Here is a 23,643-nt window from a genome sequence, read left to right on the forward strand (position 1 = left end):
TGGCACTTTTGTAGCCAGTGTTGCAAGGTATTTACGTGCCAGATATACTAAACATTTGTATGCCCCTTCATGCTTCGGCCATCATTCCAGAGGACATGCTTCCATGCTGATGATGCTTGTTAAAAAAATAATGCATTAATTAAATTTGTGACTGAACTCCCTGGGGGGAGAATTGTATGTCTCCAGTTCTGTTTTACCTGCAATCTGCCATATATTTCATGTTCAAGCAGTCTCGGATGATGACCCAGCACATGTTCGTTTTAAGAACGCTTTCACAGCAGATTTGACAAAATGCAAAGAAATGTGAGATTTCTAAAGATAGCTACAGCATTCAACCAAAGGTTTAAGAATCTGAAGTGCCTTCCAAAATCTGAGAGGGATGAGGTGTGGAGCTTGCTTTCACAAATCTTAAAAGAGCAACACTCCGATGCGGAAACTACAGAACCTGAACCACCAAAAAAGAAAATCAACTTTCTTCTGGTGGCATCTCACTCAGATGATGAAAATGAACATGTGTCGGTCCACTCTGCTTTGGATCCTTATCTTGCAGAACCCATCGTCAGCATGGACACACATCCTCTGGAATGGTGGTTGAAGTATGAAGGGTTCGTCTGAATCTTTAGCGCATCTGGCACTTAAATACCTTGAGACGCCAGTTACAACAGTGCCATGCACACGCCTGTTCTCACTTTCAGGTGACACTATAAACAAGAAGCGGGCAGCATTATCTCCTGCAAATTGTAACCAAACTCATTTGTCTGAGCAATTGGATGAAGTAGGACTGAGTGAACTTGTAGGCGCTAAATTTGGGGGGGGGGTTATTTTTGAATGCAGTTGGGTTTTTTTACATAATTCTACATTTGTAAGTTCAACTTTCATGATAAAGATATTACATTACAGTACTTGTATTAGGTGAATTGAAAAATACTATTTCTTTTGTTTTTTACAGTGCAAATATTTGTAATCAAAAATAAATATAAAGTGAGTGCTGTACACTTTGTATTCTGTGTTGTAACTGAAATCAATATATTTGAAAATGTAGAAAACATCCAAAAATATTTAAATAAATTGTGTTCTATTATTAACAGTGCAATTAATCATGCAATGAATCGCCATTGATTTTTTTAAATGCACGATTAATCAAGATTAATTTTTTTTAATCGTTTGACAGCCCTACTAATAATACCACTGTATTTGTGCCTCCTCATTAAAATACATATATTTACATTTTATCACCGCACTAGCGGTGATAAAATAGTATAGTAGTGACTCTGCTATGGTTAATTCTTTCATATTGCACTTGAGTATGTCAAATACTGGATCACCAAATGTGGATAGGGCATCCTATCTTTTCTGTCTTTACCTTTAGTTTTTATTTTTAAAGGAAATGCATGTTCCATTAAAACCAAAACTAAAACTCTTAAAAGGATGAAAAATAAGCTACAGTCTGTGTCCCCACATTCCCAGTAATCCATACAACTGCAAAAAAGTGGCCATGAAACACTCATATATATAAAGTTAAAATAAAGCAGAAAGAAAAATAATACAAATAGCCAAACCAAGAGATACTGAACACACTGGAAAGACATTAATAGTCTAAGGTTTAGCTATTTCCAGTGAGGTAAACCCTTTAGTCTTTACTTTTGGTGCACACTAGTCCCTCTTTGTTATTTGGACCATTTAATACCAAAGTAAATGAGCAATATGACTTTTTGTAGCTTGTCCCAACTTTGTCCCACCAGGATATGAACGAGCCCAAATGGTGATAGCCCTTTGGTAGTGTCTGTGTTATATCAAACCAGCGCACCCTATCAGGAAGGCCTGGATCCCTGAAAAGGAAGGCTATAGCTCCTGCCATGCAAACTGTTATACATGTGCTTAATGTTACACATGTGAGTAACCCCTTCAATGCCAATGGGGTTACTCAAATGTGGCGAGGTAAGTATGTGTGTGTTTGCAGGATCAGGGCTCTAATCAGCACAACACAGGAACGTGCCAACAGACCAATCCTTGAAGCAACAAGTGTTATGTAGGGTGTTGACATGACACCTGGGACCTTCATTTACAACATCTCCATGTTTTTGTTTTGATTGAGGGGAAAGGTTTTGGGAAGAGAAGAAAGGAGTCCTCTGTCAGTGAAGTACCACCATGTATGACATCCAAATGCGGGGAGGACAGAAAGAGGAACATGGACAGTCTGTTCTGATTTGGTGCCCAGACAACCTAGTCCACCTTTTGAGCTTAAGGAAAGAAAAGAAAAGCTGTCCCTCTTTGTTTGTGGCTGTCATCTGGTTTATGACACACAGATGAATGAAGCTCAGCTATCCCCAGTGGAACGGTATGGAAACAGAAACCAGACTCTTTTTTTTCAAACATGTACACAGTTGTATTTTTGGCAAATCCTTACTTGTCTTTCCAGTAATACTGTCCCCAGTGTCCAGATATATCTTCTATGCCAGCCAGCAAATGATCCAAGAACTAAACAGAAGAGAGGATTTTGCTATACACCGGTGTATCATTGCATATATGATGAACTATGTTGGATAACATCAAAAGCCAGCAGACAAAATGAAGGACATTTTCAGCTAGGTTCAGTAATCAGTAAACAAGAACAGGAGCTGTCTGCATAATTCCCCATTCAATCATCCTTGGTTCTAAAATGCAATGAGGCTTCTTTCTTTCAGGTGTGCACAAGCAGAGAATAATCACTGAGGGACATGGATCTGTTTTTTATTAAACATGCAGGTAGGCCAATGCCTTGCATGCCCTGCATAGTGCGACTTGACAAACACTGGAAGCTCATACTGAATGTTTGGAGAGCAATGTGTTTCATGAGAAAGACATATTTGGTGCATAGGTGCTGACTACATAGGGCTGGAGCTTCTCCTGGAATAATAAATACCCCCTGCTACTAAATAAAATCAATGACTACACTGCATCTTAAACACAAGCAGCTTATTTCTATGTTAAAAATTCTGAACAGGGAAATTTTCAACCTTAAAAAGTCTCCTGAATTTCCCAAATTGCCTCCCCAGCTGTTGTCACCAGTACAACCTGCAGCAGACTCTGCTATGCCACTGTTCATTACCCCCATCATACAAGTGTTCCTGTGCAGCTTCAACCAGCTCTAATTAGAGAAATCTCCTTTTGCACACAGAGATATACTAAGCTTTCAGCAAGTAGGTGTTAATCATGTGACAGTGCTCGCTTAACCAGCCTCCTCCACTCTTTGACTTCCCCTGAGGTTACACACAGCAACCTAACATGGCTTCAGATGTGTTAGACTGCACCTTACTGGGGCTTCTCAGGGCAGGTCTACACTACGGGGTTAAGTTGACCTAAGTTACGCAATTCCAGCTACGTGACTAACGTAGCTCAATGGTGGGTAACCTGCAGCCTGTGGGCCGCATGCAGCCCATCGGGGTAATCCGATTGCGGACCACAAGACATTTTGCCGATGTTGACCATCCACAGGCACCACCCCCTGCAGCTCCCAGTGGCTGCGGTTCTCTGTTCCCAGCCAATGAGAGCTGCGGGAAGCAGTGGCCAGCACGTCCCTGCAGACCACCGCTTACCGCTGCTCCCATTGACCAGGAATGGCGAATCATAGACACGGGGAGCTGTAGGGGGCCATGCCTGCGGATGGTCAACGTTAGCAAAACGTCTCGTGGCCCACAATCAGATTACCCTGATGGGCCGCATGCGGCCCACAGGTTGCCCACCACTGACGTAGCTGGAGAAACTCTCCCGTCGACTTACCTTATATTGTCTCATTCAGGTGGAGTACCAGAGTCGACGGGAGAGCGATCTGTGGTCAATTTAGCGGGTCTTCACTAGACCTGCTAAATCGACCGCCCATGGATCAATCGCCATGCTTCAATCCCCTGGTAATTCTAGAAAAACCCTGTCACATTAAACTAACTTGACTGAGCTAACACAACTGAAAAGCACACTTTTTTTGCCCATCAAACCAGGACTTTTAAAAGGTGGTTTGGGAGGGGGAGTCTATGACATTTGTTGCCACAGAAGATTTCCTTCTCATTTCTCTCCTATTACATTTATAGGGCTTCATTTTTCCCTTTTGCTAGTGGTAGTAAGTTCTAATGAGACAATACTTGGTCTCCCAGGCTGAGTTTAATTTGAGTAACGAATACACCCAATGTTTTGAGAGATGCTTGAGAACTGGAGAGATAGCTCGGTGGTTTGAGCATTGGCCTACTAAACCCAGTGTTGTGAGTTCAATCCTTGAGGGGGCCACTTAGGGATCTGGGGCAAAAATCAGTACTTGGTCCTGCTAGTGAAGGCAAGGGGCTGGACTTGACTCAATGACCTTTCAAGGTCCCTTCCAGTTCTATGAGAGAGGTATATTGCCCACCTCCAGCTTTTTGGATAATTAGGTGAATCATATACCCATTAAATCTTAAGGAATGTCTACAAATACTACGTCTCTGTCCTGTCTTTACATTTTCTGCCTTCAAATCAACAAGGATCAGAAGCCAGAATCACTGACAGGAAGGTATTAATTATTAATTATTTTTATTTGTACAGCACCAGCAGTGTGGTGCTGACAGGCAACTGATCCCCAGTGTAGGGTGGCTACAAGACATTCTGTCCATTGGCTGGAAAGGTGTTGGGAGGGGAGGAGCGGGCAGACTGTCAAGGGGGAGAGGCAGTTCTTTCTCAAAGGATGGTGGCCTGAGGGGAGTTAGAACTAGGGGGACCTGGCAGCTAGGAAACAGCAAGAAATAGGGATTGGTGGGGCAGGAAAAGTGGAGGTAGGCGAGAGCATACTGCAGCATGAAGGGTGAACAACCCGCAGGGGAAGCTTTAAGTGAAAAAGGTGAACAATGGGAAGATGCTGGGGCAGCCAAGCCAAGCCAGCAAGGCAGGAGTAGGGAGCTCTCCGTTTGTGACTGTGCATCACCATTGCTGATGGGGTGAAGTTCACTCTAAGCCACTGTCACAGAGAGGTCACTGATTCACCAAGGCAGCAGATCAGCACATCTACTCATTTATGGGCATCCATTTCCATTCTTGCACAGGCAAAAGTTTAGGCTGTCTAAGGACTGCAGAATTAGGCCCGCTCGTTGTAACACTAACACCACAAATATTTAGTTTAAAAAATCCTAAATTGTGTCTTTCAGTCAAAATGGTAAAAAGGATCCCAGACGGAGCATTACAATAATCCCCTCTGAAGAAATAAATTAAAGGAAGAAAGCTTCCTCTGGGTTCCTGAGCGCCTGCTTTCTAGCTACCTGTATTGTTACCATGTCTACTTAATTAGTACATAGCTGTTTTCAGCTCACATTACCCAATAAACACATCTTTAGAGATGATTTACCATTCATGCTCTAACAAAAGAAGGAAGTGGTTCCTGTTTACTATAGGAAAAGCCTCTTCAGCCTATTGAACTGTTCCATTAACCTTAGACAAAGCCCCATAATACATACTAATTGGGAGAATGCCAAGCCTGTTTCCTACAAGTGCTTTCAGAGCAAACACCTGTGTTTTCATTTTATTTGTTGTTGTTGTCAAAAAGAGAAAAGAAATATTCCTTAGGAATTAGTACTCAGGTAAAAATGATTTGCCATCAAAAAATTCTATTCATAACTAATACTTTACCTTTGACAAAATGCTTCAAGGACACCGCCTAGTAAAAAATCCCACTGCCACAATACCAACACTTCGGATGACCAGAGAAAAAACAAAGCCTCTCCAGTTTGTTTCATGGGTGAGTTTGGCAGCATTTTGTGTAATTTCACTAGCTGTTTTCCTGGTATACCAGTTCCCCTATTTGTTTGATTTGTGTTTGTAATACCATCAGTATTGGCAGTGAGACTCAGAAACAGGGGTATTACCTGGACTCAGGTTTTTAAGCTGACTAGATTCCAAATGATGTTTAAACATCCTATTTGCTGTGATATGTAAGACACAGTGTGCTAGATTCTGGCCCACACTGCAGTCCCTCTGGCTGCTGCAATGGTACGAAGGTACTCTACTATGCTAAACGGGCAGCTGAGCAGTCCCCTGGCAAGCTGGAATCCTCTGTCCGCGTAGCTGGTGTAGCCAACTCTACATCACCCCTAACTAGCCCCTGAAAATGAGGGCATATCAGAGGTGGAAGGGAGCTTGTCCAAAGCACGCTGCATTCCAGCAATCCCCAGCTGGCATAACAACCCCATGGGGACTTAGACCAGCCCTGAGATTGGGCCAAGTGTAAAGCCAACATAGTCTCCCCACATTCCCTACAGCTGCTCTGAGCTGCAATTTGTCATAGCTGAGGATGTAGCCCATTTTATCCTAGAGGCAGTAGATAAAGGAACTGACCTGGGAGTGTAAACATATGGGGTCTACCGAGGACTCTGCCACTGATCTGCTGCATGACTATGGGCTAGTCACATAGCCTCTCTGTGCCTGTTTCTCTCCTGTGTAGCTGTTCAAAAGTGACCGCAGGTAGGGTATGTTTGTAATTGTAGTGCTTTCACCTCTCACATTCTAGAAACTGTTAATATTACACCAAATCATCTCTACCAATGCTGAAACACACTAAATAAAGTTTTCCAATTACATGAAGGCCCATAGAAACGGCTGATATTTAACCTCAAATAGGAAGTGAGCCAAATCCACCAAATTAAATTAGTTTAGAACTCTGTACCACTGTGTTAGGGAAACAATGTATGTTTGGTTTTTCGAGTGTGATGATCCCTTGCAATTTGAAGCTACAAATTAACATCCAATTAAATTTACCACTTCCTCGGGGCCCAGTCTTGCTCTGGGGCTCACATGATAACTCTTTGCAGGCTATTTGTGCAGCACTTGTGCACACAAGCAAGGTAGCAAATAGTGTGGTAGCTGTTCTGCATAAACCAGGTGAAGGGATTTCTCAGCCCCTGCCCACCCTATGTGTGCAAAGCCTGTAACATGGGCATTTCCGATGCATATGTTTGGGTGGGTGGGCGGGTGGCTGGGTATCTGTGCTTATGTGGGCTAAAGCCAACTTACATGGACATGGAAAACTACTACACAGCAGCCCTTCTTTGTGTCAGGAGTATCTTCACCCCAAGTATAGGATTAATTGCTCTTACTTCTATAGCATGAATCAAATGAGAGTCCTTTCAATGACTTCAGCGGGCTTTGGAGCAGGCTGCTGCTGAGGGACGGAAACTGAGAGATGTAATTGCCAGGTATATGAATATATCCAAATACATTGCCACTAGACTTGCTATCATGTCCCAGCCAGCCCCCGCAACTCCGAGCTCTGCCCACGTTTGGGGCTGTGTTTTCCTTTGGTGTCAGCTCTTTTCTTTTGGAGGGTGTCCTTCTAGCATTTGGTGATTATTAGTGGCCAGCCAGAACCCCCACAGAAACACAAAAAACAGAACTACAGCTAAGCCTATATGCTAACTTCTTACCACTAGGTCCAGAGCTGGGGCTAGTGCCTGGTGCACAGGGCACCAATGTCGGGTCATTCCCCCAACTAGGAAAGCTCACACACACCCTCCCCCATTGCCTCCTTGATCCCTTCCAGACAGGCAGAAAGGACCAGTTAGACCGGGTTAGGTTAGACTGTAAACTCTTTGGGGCAGGTACAGCACCTAGCACAATGGCACCCTGATCAGGTCCCTGTGTGCTACTGCAATAAGAATAGCAGAGCTTACTACCTTCGTATGACCCAGAGCCTGAAAAGGAATCTGCATTCAGAAAGCCCCGCTGAACTAAATAGGACTCTGCAAGGGCTCAAGGGTCTTCACAGGCAAATTGCTTGGCAGGATCAGGCCTATTAGCAAAGCAAATTGAAATGCTGTAATCATACCCACCCTTTGGCTAGGCATAAAGAGCTGACCCACTTACCCGGATGTGAATCTGTTCCCCTACCGTGGGCGCACTTTCTCTTTTCCTCTTCACATCTAATAAGTCAACGAGAGGACGGATGGTCATTCCCTGCAGCATAATGACATGCACACAAATCAGGCTCTCTTCACAACACAGCAACTTTTCAAAGGACCAGCATGTTTTCTAGTTACATATCTTTTAGCCTGTGCTGAAAATTTGCTGTTGAACAGCATCACCAACGTCAACACAAAATTAGCATAGCAACCCAGTTCCTGCTGCACTGAATCCTGACTTGTTTCCAGTGAGAAGAGTTCTTTGGGCCAGTCTCTCTCCTCAGCTTTTTTGCTCTTTTCAATATGTGAAGCCACTGTCTGTGAAAAACTCTGTACCTGTTTGCAACCCAAAAACTTTATTTACCAACAGACAAGCTATGTTAACGATCCCAGTCCTCTCACACATTCATAGATTTTAAGGCTAAAGGGACTTGCATTACCTCTTGCATTATACAGGTCACAGAACCTCACCCAGTAATTTCTGCCTCAAGTCTATGAAAACTGCACAATTAATTGTTTGGTGGCCAAACTGAAAAAATCTGGGAGAAAAAAACAAACATTTGGAGTCTAATTGAAACTGATTTTTTTTATTTTTTTCTCACCTAAGGATTTTTTTTTTAAACCATTTCAGGACAAAAAAATATTTTGTTCAATCCAAAAATATTTTTTTCATCCAAAATATTTTGTTCAATCCAAAAATATTTTTTTCATTCTACAGTGTTACATTTTCAGGTGGGTTTTTTTTACCCTTTGCAAAAAAATCAAACAAATCTAGCTAAATTTAGAACAAAAATGTCATTTCCAAATGAAAAGTCAAAGCATGATATTTCAAAAATGTCAAAAAAGCTCATTGTGATTTTTAAAAAACCCCACATGTTTTTTCATTTTTCATTCAGCCAAAACTATTTGCCAATTTAACCTGAATCCATTAAACAGTTTTGGTCACCCTGAAACTTCCTGTTTTGGTGAATAAAATATTCCAATGACAAATTTCACCCAGCTGTAAAGCCTATAACTTCTGCTTGAGCGCTAGCATGTCTTGTAGAAAAAGGTCTAGTTGAAATGTAAAATTGTTAACTGATGACAGTTCTGAGCACCTTGCAGGAGTCTTACTGTCAGCATCTTTGATTTATCTATGACTAACTGGTGGGGGGGGGGGAGAGTTTAAAAAAATCTTTCCATGGAACTCATGAATGAGAAATTCTGAAGTTCTGCTGTGATTACAATCCATTATATCTCTTAAGTTTGCCACTTTAAGAAATTACTTTCCTATGCTATGCCTGCAGCAGAAATGATACAGTAGCTGATGCTCATGACTCTCTTGAATGTCACAAGAGTTGGCACGGAGGACAGCTTTAATTGCAAGAACAATTAATGTGTCATTTTAATCACTAATGTCAATACAGAATTCATCAACATTCAGTGTAAATAATATAAATCTTACAAATTTAGAAATAACACATATTGCTAATTAAGCAGCGCCTATGTAATTTGGCCTCTTGTCTTTTGCTGGATAATCAGCTGGGTTTGTTTTCATTTTAAACTGACAGTACTGAGTTCTGTGACCATGACTCCCAACTTCTCACATACACAGAAGAGATTTCTATGGCTCTGATCCTGAGTGTTGTTTTATATGAGCAGACCCCTGTGCTTGTGCAGAGCCCCATTGACTTCAACAGAGTTCTGGTGGGGAGATGGGGCGGGGGCAGACTCCTGCAGCCACATGGATAAACTTGCTTAGTACTGATTGATGGCTGTATATAACTTGTGTGAAATGTATTACTGGTGTCCAGGGCGGCTCCAGGCACCAGCTTACCAAGCAAGTGCTTGGGGCGGCCACTCCAGAGAGGGTTCAGCACGTCCAGCTGTTCGGCAGCAATTTGGCGGACGGTCCCTCACTCCTGCTCGGAGCGAAGGACCTTCCGCCGAATTGCCGCCGCAGATCGCGATCGCAGCTTTTTTTGTTTTTGTTTTTGTTTGGCTGCTTGGGGGGGCCAAAACCCTGGAGCCGGCCCTGCTGGTGTCAATCCAGTTGCTAGTGGATAAGTGTCCACATCACACAAAAAACCCAAAACAAAAACCTTCACAATTTAACAGTTCCTTCTTAGCAATTTCACCAGGGAGGTCAAGGTCTGAATAGGCAGAGAGAGTGAACTATAAATGGAGAACATGGCATTTAGTTTTTAAAGGACATTGAGAGAAAAAACAATGACGCTTCTTTGTGGCATTCAAGACAAACCAAAGGCTCTTTTGAGGACTTTATGGTGCAAGTGGCATCCATCAGGCCAGTCTGGGAGCACTGAGCATCTGTCAATTGCCAAAAAAAATTCACAAAATTATTGATCACTCCTGCTGTGTAAATTCAGGAATGATGAAGATACTCTTGCCACAGGTTCAGATAGACCAAAATAGACATTGTGACTGAGTTATATACTGCCTGGCCACATCTAACTGCTTACATCTCATGTTTTAGGTCTAGTAAAGGCATTGCCAGATAATCAGCTGGGGCTTTCCAAGAGAAAGAAGCTCCCTCAAGATTCCTTACACATCCCTTTACCCCCCTGCACCAGCATCAAGGCCAACTACACTATGCCCTGAAGTTTTTACTCAGTCTTTACTCACACAAAAGCGCTCCCTGAGGTCAGGATTTGCACCATTGTTAATACAAGCTGCTGATGTACATCAATAAAGAAAAAGCTTTAAAAACAACAGCGCCATGAATGTTATTTTTTAACAAATCATTTATTTCTTCCCCCTTCCATCCAAGGTGAAATGCATTATGAAGAATGCTGGGACACTGACGTAATCTCCAGGCCCAGCTCCAGATGTAACTGGAAACACTCCCCTTCACTTCATAGGGTGTGGGATCAATTTACACTCCGTGGTTTTTAAAAGGTTGTCTTTAATATCTGATCTATCATTTTTATATTTTTTTCTACGTTGGGGCATGTCAAGGTTGTTGTTTCTTTAAGCAAGTTTAAATGTTTCTGATTCTTTTGGCTGTCTCTGCTAAATGGTGCCACAGGTACCCAGAATTTGAATCAAGCTAGTCTTCATGAATACTAAGTGTCTGCTGAATGACTCAAGGTCAAAGGGTCATTCTATTGACACATACCCACAGGGGAGTCCCACCCTTTCGCATGGAGATGACATCACCATTTGAGCTCTGAGGTTACACAAAAGCCCTTCCACCATCCTGAGAATTATTTTACGAAGCTTCTGTGGAATGGAACCGCTGCCTTAGAGCAACCTTTGTCAGGGACTCCGAGTCTCTCTGCAGGAGCGGTCCTGCCAAGTGACCGGATCTTTTCAATTTCTGACCCACATTTGCATCTTAAAACCTGTCAACCTGAACCCAACTCCCCTTTTCCCACCCCCTGGCCTCCGCTCACTCCATTCAGTCTGCCGGATAGGATTGGAAATTATGTTCCACAATAGAGATCCAGCTGCCTGTCTGACTCAACTCCAGGCCCAGTCACATTGGCATATCAAGATCATTACTGGTTTTGCCCAATTGATCGTATCAAATATGAGGAGCTTTGCTGTGTGGGGTTAATTGTAAAACATACCAGTGTGAATCTTCACCTCGTATGCAGCCTGAGCATGAGTGTGCTAGAGAGTTCAGCGGGGTCCACGTGGAAGAAATTCTCTCCCACCGGGTGTGGATCAGCAGTGAAGCCACTCTGCACCTCTAAATGTGGCTTCAGAAGCCTCAACGGCTGCTTCAAACCTTCTACAGGGTGGGAAGTGGGTGGGGGGAGGAGGGCAGGCATTGGATTGGTGAATCTGTATGGAGCTTGTGCACACAGGTGCAAGAAGCCCCCATGGAGCTGTACTAAATGGTGCCACCCCTTTCACTGACCTTCTGAATCTTGCCCCCATATAGATTCATGCAGCAGAACTGCCCTGGGATCTACTGTGCTGCTTTGCTCATCCAACTCTGCCAATAGAATGGGGGAAGGTGGGAAGATAAGGCTATGTTCATTCCAGGAAGCAAGAGTATCAGCATCATGTGCTTCCACAAGCAGTTACCCAGAAATAAAGGTCCTGAACCTAACCCTGGACTTTTAAAAATAGGACAGTTTGGGAGTTCCTTGACCAGATAATCCCAAATTTCCACCACAAACTCACCTTGGGCCCTGACCTGACATACCAGTCTTCAAGATGAACTAACTGTGCAAGTGCATTTTAGGGAGGTATGAAATCTGGGCTTTAATCGGGAACCTTGCTGCAACCATGGAGTCACTGCTGCTGCAGCTTTGATGATAGCACAGGGTGCAGGGCAGCAGAGAATCGGAGCCAAAATCTTTAGCAAACTAAAAGTGTCTAGGAATATTTTAACCACTAGATGGCACTTGAATGCCAAGAGATGTTTTCGATGTGCATTTTTCCTTAAAGAGAAGCACACAAGTTATAAACGGATCCCACAATCAAAGTAGGTCTTAATAACCTTCAGTATTAGCATAGACTAAAATGATGGGAAATCTTTGACCTTCATTTACATATAAGAAAGGGGAATTAGGAATCATTTTAAACTAAAAGTGGGACATTGTAAACAAGAGAGAACAACATATAGTGAAACAGAAACATATAAGCAAGAAATTTCATATAGATAGAATTCAGAGTGGTAGCCGTGTTAGTCTGTATCAGCAAAAACAACGAGGAGACTAATAAATGTGTTAGTCTCTAAGGTGCCACAAGGACTCATCATTGTTTTTGCATATAGATAGAAGTATTTTGAAACTAACGTTTTAAAAAAGATTGCCATTAGAATCCCAATGTAAAATTAGATCATTTAACAGAATAGGTGCTGGAACTTGTGATGTGGGGAGTGCTGCCACACCCCCTATCTTGAAGTGGTTTTCATTATATACAGGCTTTACAGTTTGGTTCAATGGCTCTCAGCACTCCCTCTATACAAATTGTTCCAGCACCCCTGTTTAACAGAAGGGCCATTTAATTACTCTTAAAATTCAAGGGACCTGATCCCCATTCTCTTGCAGTCTATAACGAAACCTCCATTGATTTAAATAGGTAGAGCACTGCCTGGATACAAAATTTGTATCCACATCCAATCCGCAATCTGTAAACATGGTCTGCGGATATCCACATCCACATCATAAAGGGGATATCCACAGATTTGCAGAGCTCTAAATATAAAATTTGGATCTGCACCCCTCCGTGATCCACAAACATGGTCCACGAATGCGGGATATTAACAGATATAAAGCAGATATCCGCAGATTTGCAGGAACAGGAGCAGGACTAACTTAAGTGCATGGCAACTAGTGTCAGATTCTCTAATTTACCTCACTTTAAATACACATGGAAACAAATTTTGAACCTTAATCAGAAGCATCTATGAAAAATTACATCATTTGTGAGATAGCAGAGATTGTGCAGTTAGCTCACTGGATTCTTTTTCATAATTCCATTTCTTATCATTACAAACCATCTAGATAAAGTTAGAATGCTTCCAAACTCAGTTTGGTTGGTGAAGTTTCTATCTTTTTATCTTACTAGCAAGCTAATATATTTGAGCTACCTTGGGCTGTAAGACAAGAGCATTTGGCTAACATGAGTGGTATCATCTTATTTGTCATATTATTCTTGAGGAATAGTAAACTCCTTAAAAATCCACTCTTTCCATGAAGTGGACTGTAATGAACCATTATTTTGATTGTTTATGATTTATGTTACTTATGTAACTAGTCACACACCCCGATCCTTTTTTCAACGCTAGACAATATGGTAATTTAAAGCTATCACAAGGGCAGGGCCTTCTTTCAATGAAACATAGACTCATAGACTCTCAGACTCTAAGGTCAGAAGTGACCATTCTGATCATCTAGTCTGACCTCCCGCATGATGCGGGCCACAAAAGCTGACCCACCCACCCCTGGAAGAATTCTCTCCCTTGACTCAGCTGTTGAAGTCCCCAAATCATGATTTAAAGACTTCAAATCGCTGAGAATCCTCCAGCAAGCGACCCCTGCCCCATGCTGCGGAGGAAGGCGAAAAACCTCCAGGGCCTCTGCCAATCTACCCTGGAGGAAAATTCCTTCCCGACCTCAAATATGGCGATCAGCTGAACCCCGAGCATGCGGGCAAGATTGTCTAGCCAGACCCTCTGGAAAAAGTTCTCTGTAGTAACTTTTAATATCCCATCATTGACCATTGTTGCTAATTACCAGCGATGGCACGTTATTGACCTAATGACTAAAATCACTTTATCCCATCAAACCATCCCCTCCATAAACCTATCAAGCTTAATCTTAAAACCAGAGAGGTCTTTCGCCCCCACTGTTTCCCTCAGAAGGCTGTTCCAAAATTTCACCCCTCCGATGGTTAGAAACCTTCGTCTAATTTCAAGCCTAAACTTCCCCACAGCCAGTTTATATCCATTCGTTCTCGTGTCCACATTAGTACTGAGCTGAAATAATTCCTCTCTTTCCCTGGTATTTATCCCTCTGATATATTTAAAGAGAGCAATCATATCCCCCCTCAGCCTTCTTTTGGTTAAGGTAAACAAACCGAGCTCCTCGAGTCTCCTTTCATACGACAGATTTTCCATTCCTCGGATCATCCTAGTTGCCCTTCTTTGTACCCGTTCCAGTTTGATTTCATCCTTTTTAAACATGGGAAACCAGAACTGCACACAGTACTCCAAATGAGGTCTCACCAGTGCCTTGTATAACGGAACCAGCACCTCCTTATCCCTACTAGAAATACCTCGCCTAATGCATCCCAAGACCACATTAGCTTTTTTCACGGCCACGTCACATTGCCGACTCATAGTCATCCTGCGATCAACCAGGACTCCGAGGTCCTTCTCCTCTTCCGTTACTTCCAACTGATGCGTCCCTAGCTTATAACTAAAATTCTTGTTATTTATCCCTAAATGCATAACCTTACACTTCTCACTATTAAATTTCATCCTATTACTATTACTCCAGTTTACAAGGTCATCCAAATCTCCCTGCAGGATATCCCGATCCTTCTCCGAATTGGCAATACCTCCCAACTTTGTGTCATCCGCAAACTTTACCAGCCCACTCCTACATTTGGTTCCGAGGTCAGTAATGAATAGATTAAATAAAATCGGACCCAAAACAGAACCTTGAGGAACTCCACTGGTAACCTCCCTCCAACCTGACAGTTCACCTTTTAGTATGACCCGCTGCAGTCTCCCCTTTAACCAGTTCTTCATCCACCTCTGGATTTTCATATCGATCCCCATCTTTTCCAATGTAACCAATAATTCCTCATGAGGTACCGTATCAAACGCTTTACTGAAGTCGAGGTATATTAGATCCACCGCATTTCCTTTATCTAAATAATCTGTTACTTTCTCAAAGAAGGAGATCAGGTTGGTTTGGCACGATCTACCTTTCGTAAAACCATGTTGTAATTTGTCCCAATTGGCATTGTCCTCAAGGTCCTTAACTACTTTCTCCTTCAAAATTTTTTCCAAGACCTTGCATATTACAGATGTTAAACTAACAGGCCTGTAGTTACCCGGGTCACTTTTTTTCCCCTTCTTGAAAATAGGAACCACATTAGCTATTCTCCAGTCAAACGGTACCACCCCCGAGTTTACAGATTCATTAAAAATTATCGCTAATGGGCTTGCAATTTCTCGCACCAGTTCCTTTAATATTCTCGGATGAAGATCATCCGGTCTGCCCAATTTAGTTCCGTTAAGCTGTTTGAGTTTGGCTTCTACCTCGGATACGGTAATGTCAATCCCCACTCCTTTATTCCCATCCGTCTCACTTCTACTATTCCTCAGCCTTTCATTAGCCTTATTAAATACCGATGCAAAATATTCATTTAGCTATTGTGCCATGCCTAGATTATCCTTAATCTCCACTCCATCTACAGTCTTAAGCGGTCCCACTTCTTCTTTCTTTGTTTTCTTCCTATTTATATGGCTATAAAAGCTCTTGCTATTGGTTTTAATTCCCCATGCAAGATCCAACTCTACACGGCTTTTGGCTTTTCTCACTCCATCTCTACATGCTCTGACCTCAATAATTTAGGTTTCTTTGCTGATTCCTCCCATCTTCCACTCCTTGTACGCTTTCTGTTTTTTCTTAATGACCCCTCTGAGACGCTTGCTCATCCAGCTCGGTCTAAATCTCCTTCCTACGAACCGTTTTCCCTTTCTCGGGATACAGGCCTCCGACAGCTCCTGCAACTTCAACTTGAAATAATCCCAGGCGCCTTCCACCTTTAGATCCCTAAATATGTTAGTCCAATCCACTTCCCTAACCAGTCCTCTTAATTTATTAAAGTTAGCCCTTTTGAAATCGTAAACCTTAGTCTCCGATTTAATTCTGTTAATCTTTCCATTTAGTTTAAACCGAATTAGCTCATGATCACTCGAGCCAAGGTTGCCCCCAAAACCATTTCCTCAACGAGGTCCTCACTACTCACCAATACCAAATCTAAAATGGCATCCCCCCTCGTCGGTTCAGCAACTACTTGATGAAGGAATTCATCAGCTATCAAGTCTAGGAAAATCTGAGCCCTATTATTGTTACTAGCATTTGTTCCCCAATCTATATCCGGGAAGTTAAAGTCTCCCATGATTACACAGTTCCTATTAGTATTTACTTCCCTAAAAACGTTAAAGAGTTCTCTGTCCATATCCAGGCTAGATCCCGGCGGTCTATAGCACACCCCAAGCACTATCTCAGGGGAGGCTCTAGTAGTTCTTTTACCCAATGTGAGTATTGCCCAGACAGACTCTGTCTTATCCATTCCATCACTTATTATTTCTTTACAGTTTACCTCATTATTGACATACAATGCTACTCCCCCTCCTTTACCTTTGATCATAAAGTGCTAACACCTGCCTTTTGTATGTATGTGAAGCTATCTCTGACATATATACTAACGCCAAGATTTTCCAGTGACTACTGATTCTGATTGCCCCAGTTGTTGTGTGCATCATAAAGAGACCTGATTTTCAGAAGATACCGAGCCCCTCAAAATCGGTACCACACACTCAAAATCAGGCCCCTTTAAGTTGTCTCATGCCAAAAACTGAGATGTTCAAAATCACTAGTTACTTTTAAAAACCTTGCTCTTAGTGTTAAGTGGGTTTAGAATGCATCCATTTCTTTGCTCTCTCCCCTGGTGTAGAGAGAATTGACCTCGTCTGGAGGACCGTTTAACTAAAGTTCCATATTACTACAAAATCCAGGTATGCCTGTCACTGGCCTTTTAAGAGGGAAGAGGCTGGTGCACTTGTGACGGTCACCTGATGCTCAGAGGGCTTAGGAGAGGGTAGGGGAATCTGGGTGAGTCAGGGCAGAGAGAGTAGATGTGGGGCTTTCACTGCCTCAGAGAATGAATGCAGAGAGCAGAAAGCTCTGCAGGTACTCCATGAGAATAGGAGACAGGCCACTAGCTGGGTGGCCTGGGGAATGGGAGAAGGAGCTGCTGGAGCAAGAGGGAGCACTGGGGAGTGCCCCTGTGGCCCCTGTCCTGTACAACAAGCAGGGAACTGGGAAAAGCCCAGGAGGAACGTGAGGCTTTTATTAAGCCCAGGTCGGATGGGCGGTGTTTGTGTTACTGCTTCATTTGAGCTTTTGAACTCTAGTGGGAGACTCCGGGGGGGCAAGCATGAGAGCCCTCCAGCCTAAAGTACAACTGAGACTGACAAAGAGCCTCAGGTCACCAAAGACAATGAAGCCAGAACCTTTTGAGTCATGGCATTGATGTTTATTTTGTGATTTGATATTAATAAATTAATCCATCTCATAGTCCAGAGTGTGTTGGAGAAATATTCTTGAGGAGCCCTGAGAAGGGGAAACTGAGGTAAAAGCTCCTGCAGGGTCATCCCATGCCAGGAGAGGGTGCTCTGAGATGGCAGCCCTGTGACAATACCCAACATAACACCTGTTTTTCTCCTTAATCGGGTATCAAATCCTAGAGTGTATTTTACTTTGGTGCTCATTCTGCTCCTGGTAAAATACCTAAGGGCCTTGCTTTAAAGGGATATCTACATTAGCTTTTTCCTACTAACCTTTTCACCATTATTATTCCTGGTAGAGCTACACCAGTGCAAAGATGGGGTTTGTCAACATGGAAAAGACTCGCGTAGACAAGGCCTAACAGTGTTACTCAGCGACTGTTGTCAACCACACAAATATAAGACACATTCTCCCAACTCCTGCCTCGTTCAATAAGAATTCTAACCTCTGCACGCCTGATACAAGGAAAGGTCTGATAGCTTTATGTTCAATTCTTTTGTCCAATTAGAGTCCACACTAAATCTAAAGAGTGTCAGCATCAGCCATGTATCTGAAACAAAACCACTGTCATGCACTATGTAATAATTGGACTGACGTAGGCATTCTACCATATGGATAGTATCCTTACCTGTACAAACACAGTGAAGAGAATAAGTACAGTTGTGGCTGCAATGAAGAGCTTCTTTCTAGGGAAGTCAGGGAGCAAGAAAACCAGAGAGAAACAGATGGCGCCTCTAAGACCCCCATATGCTATAATAAACTGATCCTTGCTGGTAACAGTGTTCACATGTAATCTGTTCACGAAGAAAGTCAATACAAGAACCCCTATTAAAGTAGGAAAGAAGATGAGAAATTAGCAAGCAAGAAGAGAACTTACACAGCATTAAAATAAGTGGCTATTACACTGTGAACAAATTACACATCAGTAGGAATAGGGCAGGGAAGACTTTGGTAATATACTACACTCCTCCACTGGCCAGATCCACTGGGTTTCTATCTGTCTGATACTAGCCCCAGAATAGCTAAGAATCCAAACCCAGTTATGTCTGACTTGGAGGAGACAGGAAATAGTGTTGAATGGCCACAGTTTGGTAGGTCTCGTAAGACCTATAAGACGTTAGACTGATCTTTTGGTAATATCCCATGTTGGATACTATCAACCTTGTGTGTCATCAAGATCAATTCTTGAAACTGGGGTTCCTTTTAGAACAAGAATGAGGTTTGACCCAGAGTTTTAGTTTATGTACATAGCCATCACTGAGGTGTTCCTAAAATATACAAATTCAGTTAGTGAATAAGTGCTAAGTATTAACTGAGTATTTAATAAATAAAACTATTATAATACAATACAGTGTAACAACGTATTTGTTTTGATGGCAGTTTAAAAAAATATTTTAAAAGTCACTCTTTGTTTCATATTAACAGTAATGCACAGGTCCAAGAATTCATATTCATTAGTATAATAATATGGGAACCGACCCTGGGAATTGACTTAAACAGTAGTTGATTCATTCTAATTGGTAATTAATTATTGGATTTTCTGGGTGATAAATAGTCTTTCAAGGGCAAACTGGCAATTTGGTTTATTTTAATAATTTAGTTACAGGTTACCTTTTGAACTGCATTTGGTTTTAAGCAACAGCCAGGGCACACAAAATATTTTATGTTTTGTAATTGCATTAAGCTTGTGGATTTGGCAGTCTCTAATTCATAGAGATTAATACTGTGTGAACTTTAAGTTTATGAAAGGTGCCACAGCAATTGATGCAATTGATAATCATTTGCAATTAAACAGAAGCAAAAAGTTGCAGTAGGTCACACTGTGGGTCTATTAATTTGACAATATCCCTGTTACAGAAACTGAGAAAGAAACACGTACGTGGCTCTAAACTTCTAGGGCTTGATTCTGACTTCATTAACACCTGTGTAAATCAGGCCTTACTCCATTTACACCAATGGAACCTGTACAGATGAGATCAGAATCAGGCCCTTAAACTCTGAAACAGTGACTATAATTAAGCAATAACAACGGAGACCCTGGACATTTCATTTCTTGAAGATTAATCTTTAAGATTAATGGCTATCTTGAGAATTGATGACATAAGAGGGTCATGAATTCTCTCCCTTGCCCCCTCACATCACTACAGCTTTTTTTTTAAATGTTTTAAAGACATTATCCACCTCATTTGTTGGGAAATAAACTTTAAAAACAATACTATACAAACACTTCCCCACACACTTCTAATAACTAGGAATAACCAATTTCTCTCATACAGAGGAACAATTTGGAGAAGGCAAGAAATCTTGGAATATTCAGTAATAGCGAACATGATTAACGGAACTGTGGCAATGATGTATTCCCAGCTCCAGGAGCGCCCGGGAATTAAGGCCAAGAGGAGCAGATGATGACAAGAACTCCAGTTTTCATTTTCAACGTTCTATCTAACTGACAATAACACTTTTAGTTTGAAAAAATGCTACGTAGAAACATATTTCACAACTAGACCAGAGCCTTCAAGTGCCATCTTTAAGTAGGAGTGATTAGTAATAAATACATTTTCCATCCATATAGTCAATTATCATTTATGTCCCTTAAATTAACTCAGGATCTGTTCGGTTGAAGATGTAGCATATGATTAACTATTTGGGCCAAAATATTTCTCCTTTTGGAGAAGCACCATAACAAACAGATAGCAGAAAATTCTAACTTGTTTAAAGAATGGCAAAATATTGGTGTCCTGGGGCCTGCTGTCACCCACTCAATTGCTTCATTTTTCTGCACTTTTCAGACCTCCTCCAACTTATGCCAGTGTGACTCCACTCAGCTGGTTTCAATAGAGTTATTCCTGATTTAGTGCAGCATAAGTGAGAGAATCAGAGTGGCTCCACTAGTGGGATGAGGTCCTGGAACCTGGTGGAAAGGGCCAAGCTTCTCCAATAACATCAAAAACTTCTCGCCACAAAGACCTTTTCACAAGAGCTTTATTCTCAGGTTTAGGGTCCTCAGGTTGCAAGAAAAAACAGCAACAAAGGTTCTTACAGAAAATAAAAGACGCATGAGTAGTGGTAAGTAGCAGGAGGGGCTCACCATCCTGAGTACAAACCCACCAGGCTCCCATGGGTATGCACTCGGGGGTGCTAGCCCGAGCCCCTGCCCGAGTTACCATGACTACACTACTATTTTTAGCATGCTAGCTTGATGAGAGCTAGTGTGAGTATGTCTCCTTGAGCTCCAAGTGCAGACATACTCTAAATATTGTAAATAGGTGAGCCAGAGATCAAAACGTTGAATGAAATTCAGCCCTGGATGAATGTGGGCCTAGCACCTTTTGAAGTCAATGGGAATTATTATTCCAGGGCTGATTTTGATGTCATCTCTTCTTTGCTCTTTCTGTTTACAATATTAAACCCTTTCCGGTAATGTGATAAGTAAATAGAGAATTTGAGGTTTACTGCCTATTCTTGGAACACCGGGGCAGTTTGTTAGGTGCTTTAATGATTGTTACTGACATTGTTTGTTACCCTCCTGCCATGAGCTATTTTCAAACAAGGGGAGTCCAAATAATTCAGAATGCTTTTGTCATTTCATTGAAAATGAACATTTTAAACAAAGGAAACCATTTTCTCATAGTAAAACACTCAAGGGTTTGCATAATTGACCAATAAATGTGCTTCCAGGTACATTTATGGCACTCAGTTATTAACAGCAAATCTAGTCATGTGTTAATAGCCAATAAAGCACATCCTGCCATGTCTTGTTGTTAATCACTGAGAATCCAATTTAAGTAATTTGTTTAATGAGCCTATTAAACTTCAGGTCAAGTTTTAACCACAAAGGTATTTCTGGTTGCTTTAGTGGTTTGTAAACAGACACCCCATGAAGCAGCTTTCACAAATTCTAGGTGCCACCTTTCTTCTCAAAAATGTACTATGTTTGTGACAACTTTGGACATTAATTTAAGATTAAGTTATAAAAGGCATCCCTAGAAGAGAAAAGAGACTGCACGTAGCTACGGGCTCCAGGATTAAATCCCAGTATCAAGAGGCCTGATTCTCCACTCCATTGTGGGGTCCTTTCCACCTGTGCAAAGTGGTTGTCAAACACCCCTCCTCGACTTTGCACAGATGTCAGTGACTCCATGTGGTGCAGGGCAGTGGAGAAGCATGCTCCCTGAATGTCAAATCAGTGCAAGTTACACTTCTTTACTACTTTCACCCATTTTCCTGACCATTTACAAACACTGGAAAATGTCTTTGGGAGTTGCACCTGCTTACATGTGGTCTGTTTTTTGTCTGGTTACTGTAAAAGTCAGCAAATATCTAGGTCACAGCCTTTTTTCAGGATTTAAGAAGATAATTTTCAACTCCAAGTGTGTTGGGAAAGGATTTGGGGGCCTATCCCTACCCTCCCATTTAGAACTTGGTCTTGGTCTCCCCACCCATGAGTGACTCTGTATTCTCAGGTGGGGGTTTATAAGCTAGTGACGGGGAGAGCAAGTTAGCCCTGGGTCTTGTTTAACTTGCCCATTTAAATGGCAAACCTTTCCCTAGCGTGCCTGAATTCTAGCTGTTGTGCCTCTATATGAAAAAAGGTGTGTTGTTTCTCTAACAAACTGTCTGTTTGAATTGAAGTGGTTGTGAAAGGTGCCTGACTGACAAACCCACACATGGAAGTCCTCTTATTAGCTACAGCTTAGGAAATGCCTGGGCAGCAGCAGTGTAAATTTCCTCACTTTAAGGCTTTAAGCCACATTTACATCATTAGAATTCTGGGCTGGTGAGTACCTAGCATTATGTAGGTGTCTGAAGGAGCTGCCCTAAGTTACAGACAGCCAGAGCTGCTCGGAATTGCTGGAGCATGATGCACCCCAACATACTGGGACTGGCAAGGGACCCTGTGTTTCCCATAACTGCATGGGGGGAATTCTCCTATTGCTGGCCCAGGGGCTTTTACGGAGCAAAGAGTGGCCATAGTGAGAGGGAAAATCCCTCCTATATTCCTATACATTGTGCCCAGGTAGGTAAACAAGAACAAAGACATAGAACAATAGGGCACAATACTAGGCTATATATTAAGTTTCTCTATTTGCGTATTATTTGTTTATATATTGTCTCCAAACTCTGGGCTAGGAGCATGTGTTGTGTGTCTTTATGGCAAGGAAGAGTCCCTGAAAAGTAATGTTGGGAGTATCCCAGGGTTGCTGAGTAAAGGAGAGGTCTAGCCCTCTGCTTTAAAAATATAAGATGAGAGAAAAAGTAATCATGGGGCCTCTACATCATCATCAAGGGAAGCGTTCATCCACTATTTGTTATTCACTGAATCTTATTCTGAGCATCGCAGTGCCCAGCTCTGAAGCTTAGATTAATCTCCAGTTTTGCTCTGTTTCCAGGATACCATTTGCCCATTAACATTTTCCAGCTGTTCCTACAGGAGAATTTACAGCTGCTGAGGTCTTGGTTCATATCATTTCCCTCCCGTGCTGCAGAGAGTGTGGATTATCCTCTACAAAAAATAACTTGATGTAACTGCAGCGCCCTTCATTTGCTTATGTTCTTAGACATGCTAGCTCAAAACTTTACCAAACCCGAGCTTCTCACATTTTTGCTGGCCGCCTCCATTTCAAGGCCCCAGTGCTCTTCTATACCAGCTCAGTGGAAGACATTCTTCCACAGGGAAGCAGAATGGCCCAGGAGTTCCAGGACAGAGAGATCCTGTGTGCCAGCTGTGATGTCCCTTTATGGGATACAGTTTGCTCCTCCTGCATAGGTAGCCAGCTCTGCTGGACAGTGCACAGATGAATGGAGTCATGGATCTCCATCCTCCATACCCTCTATGGGGCACAGAGCAAGTCCCAGGGCAGTAGGAGGGTGCAGTCCCTGTGCTACTGTGACTGCAGGAACTGAAATTCTTGTTACCAAACAAGCAAGTGATGAGCTTCTCACATGCTGTCTGCCCACTGTACCCACTTAATGGCCAGGCAGAATCTGTCCTG

The 23,643-nt window shown here is 42.3% G+C and overlaps 1 protein-coding gene across 1 annotated transcript in view; it reads right to left on the reverse strand.

Annotated features, from left to right (window-relative positions):
• LOC101943342 (sodium/hydrogen exchanger 2-like) overlaps positions 1 to 23,643 on the reverse strand; it is a 62,933-nt gene that overhangs the window by 21,207 nt on the left and 18,083 nt on the right. The window contains exons 5-7 of the mRNA XM_005284572.4: positions 18,279 to 18,475; positions 7,852 to 7,941; positions 2,408 to 2,478 (exon numbers count right to left, since the gene is read on the reverse strand). Coding sequence (XP_005284629.1) covers positions 2,408 to 2,478; positions 7,852 to 7,941; positions 18,279 to 18,475 — 358 coding nt within the window. The remainder of the gene's footprint in view (positions 1 to 2,407; positions 2,479 to 7,851; positions 7,942 to 18,278; positions 18,476 to 23,643) is intronic.

This window comes from Chrysemys picta, chromosome 9 (genome assembly GCF_011386835.1).
Source record: "Chrysemys picta bellii isolate R12L10 chromosome 9, ASM1138683v2, whole genome shotgun sequence".
Classification (NCBI taxonomy): Eukaryota; Metazoa; Chordata; order Testudines; family Emydidae; genus Chrysemys; species Chrysemys picta.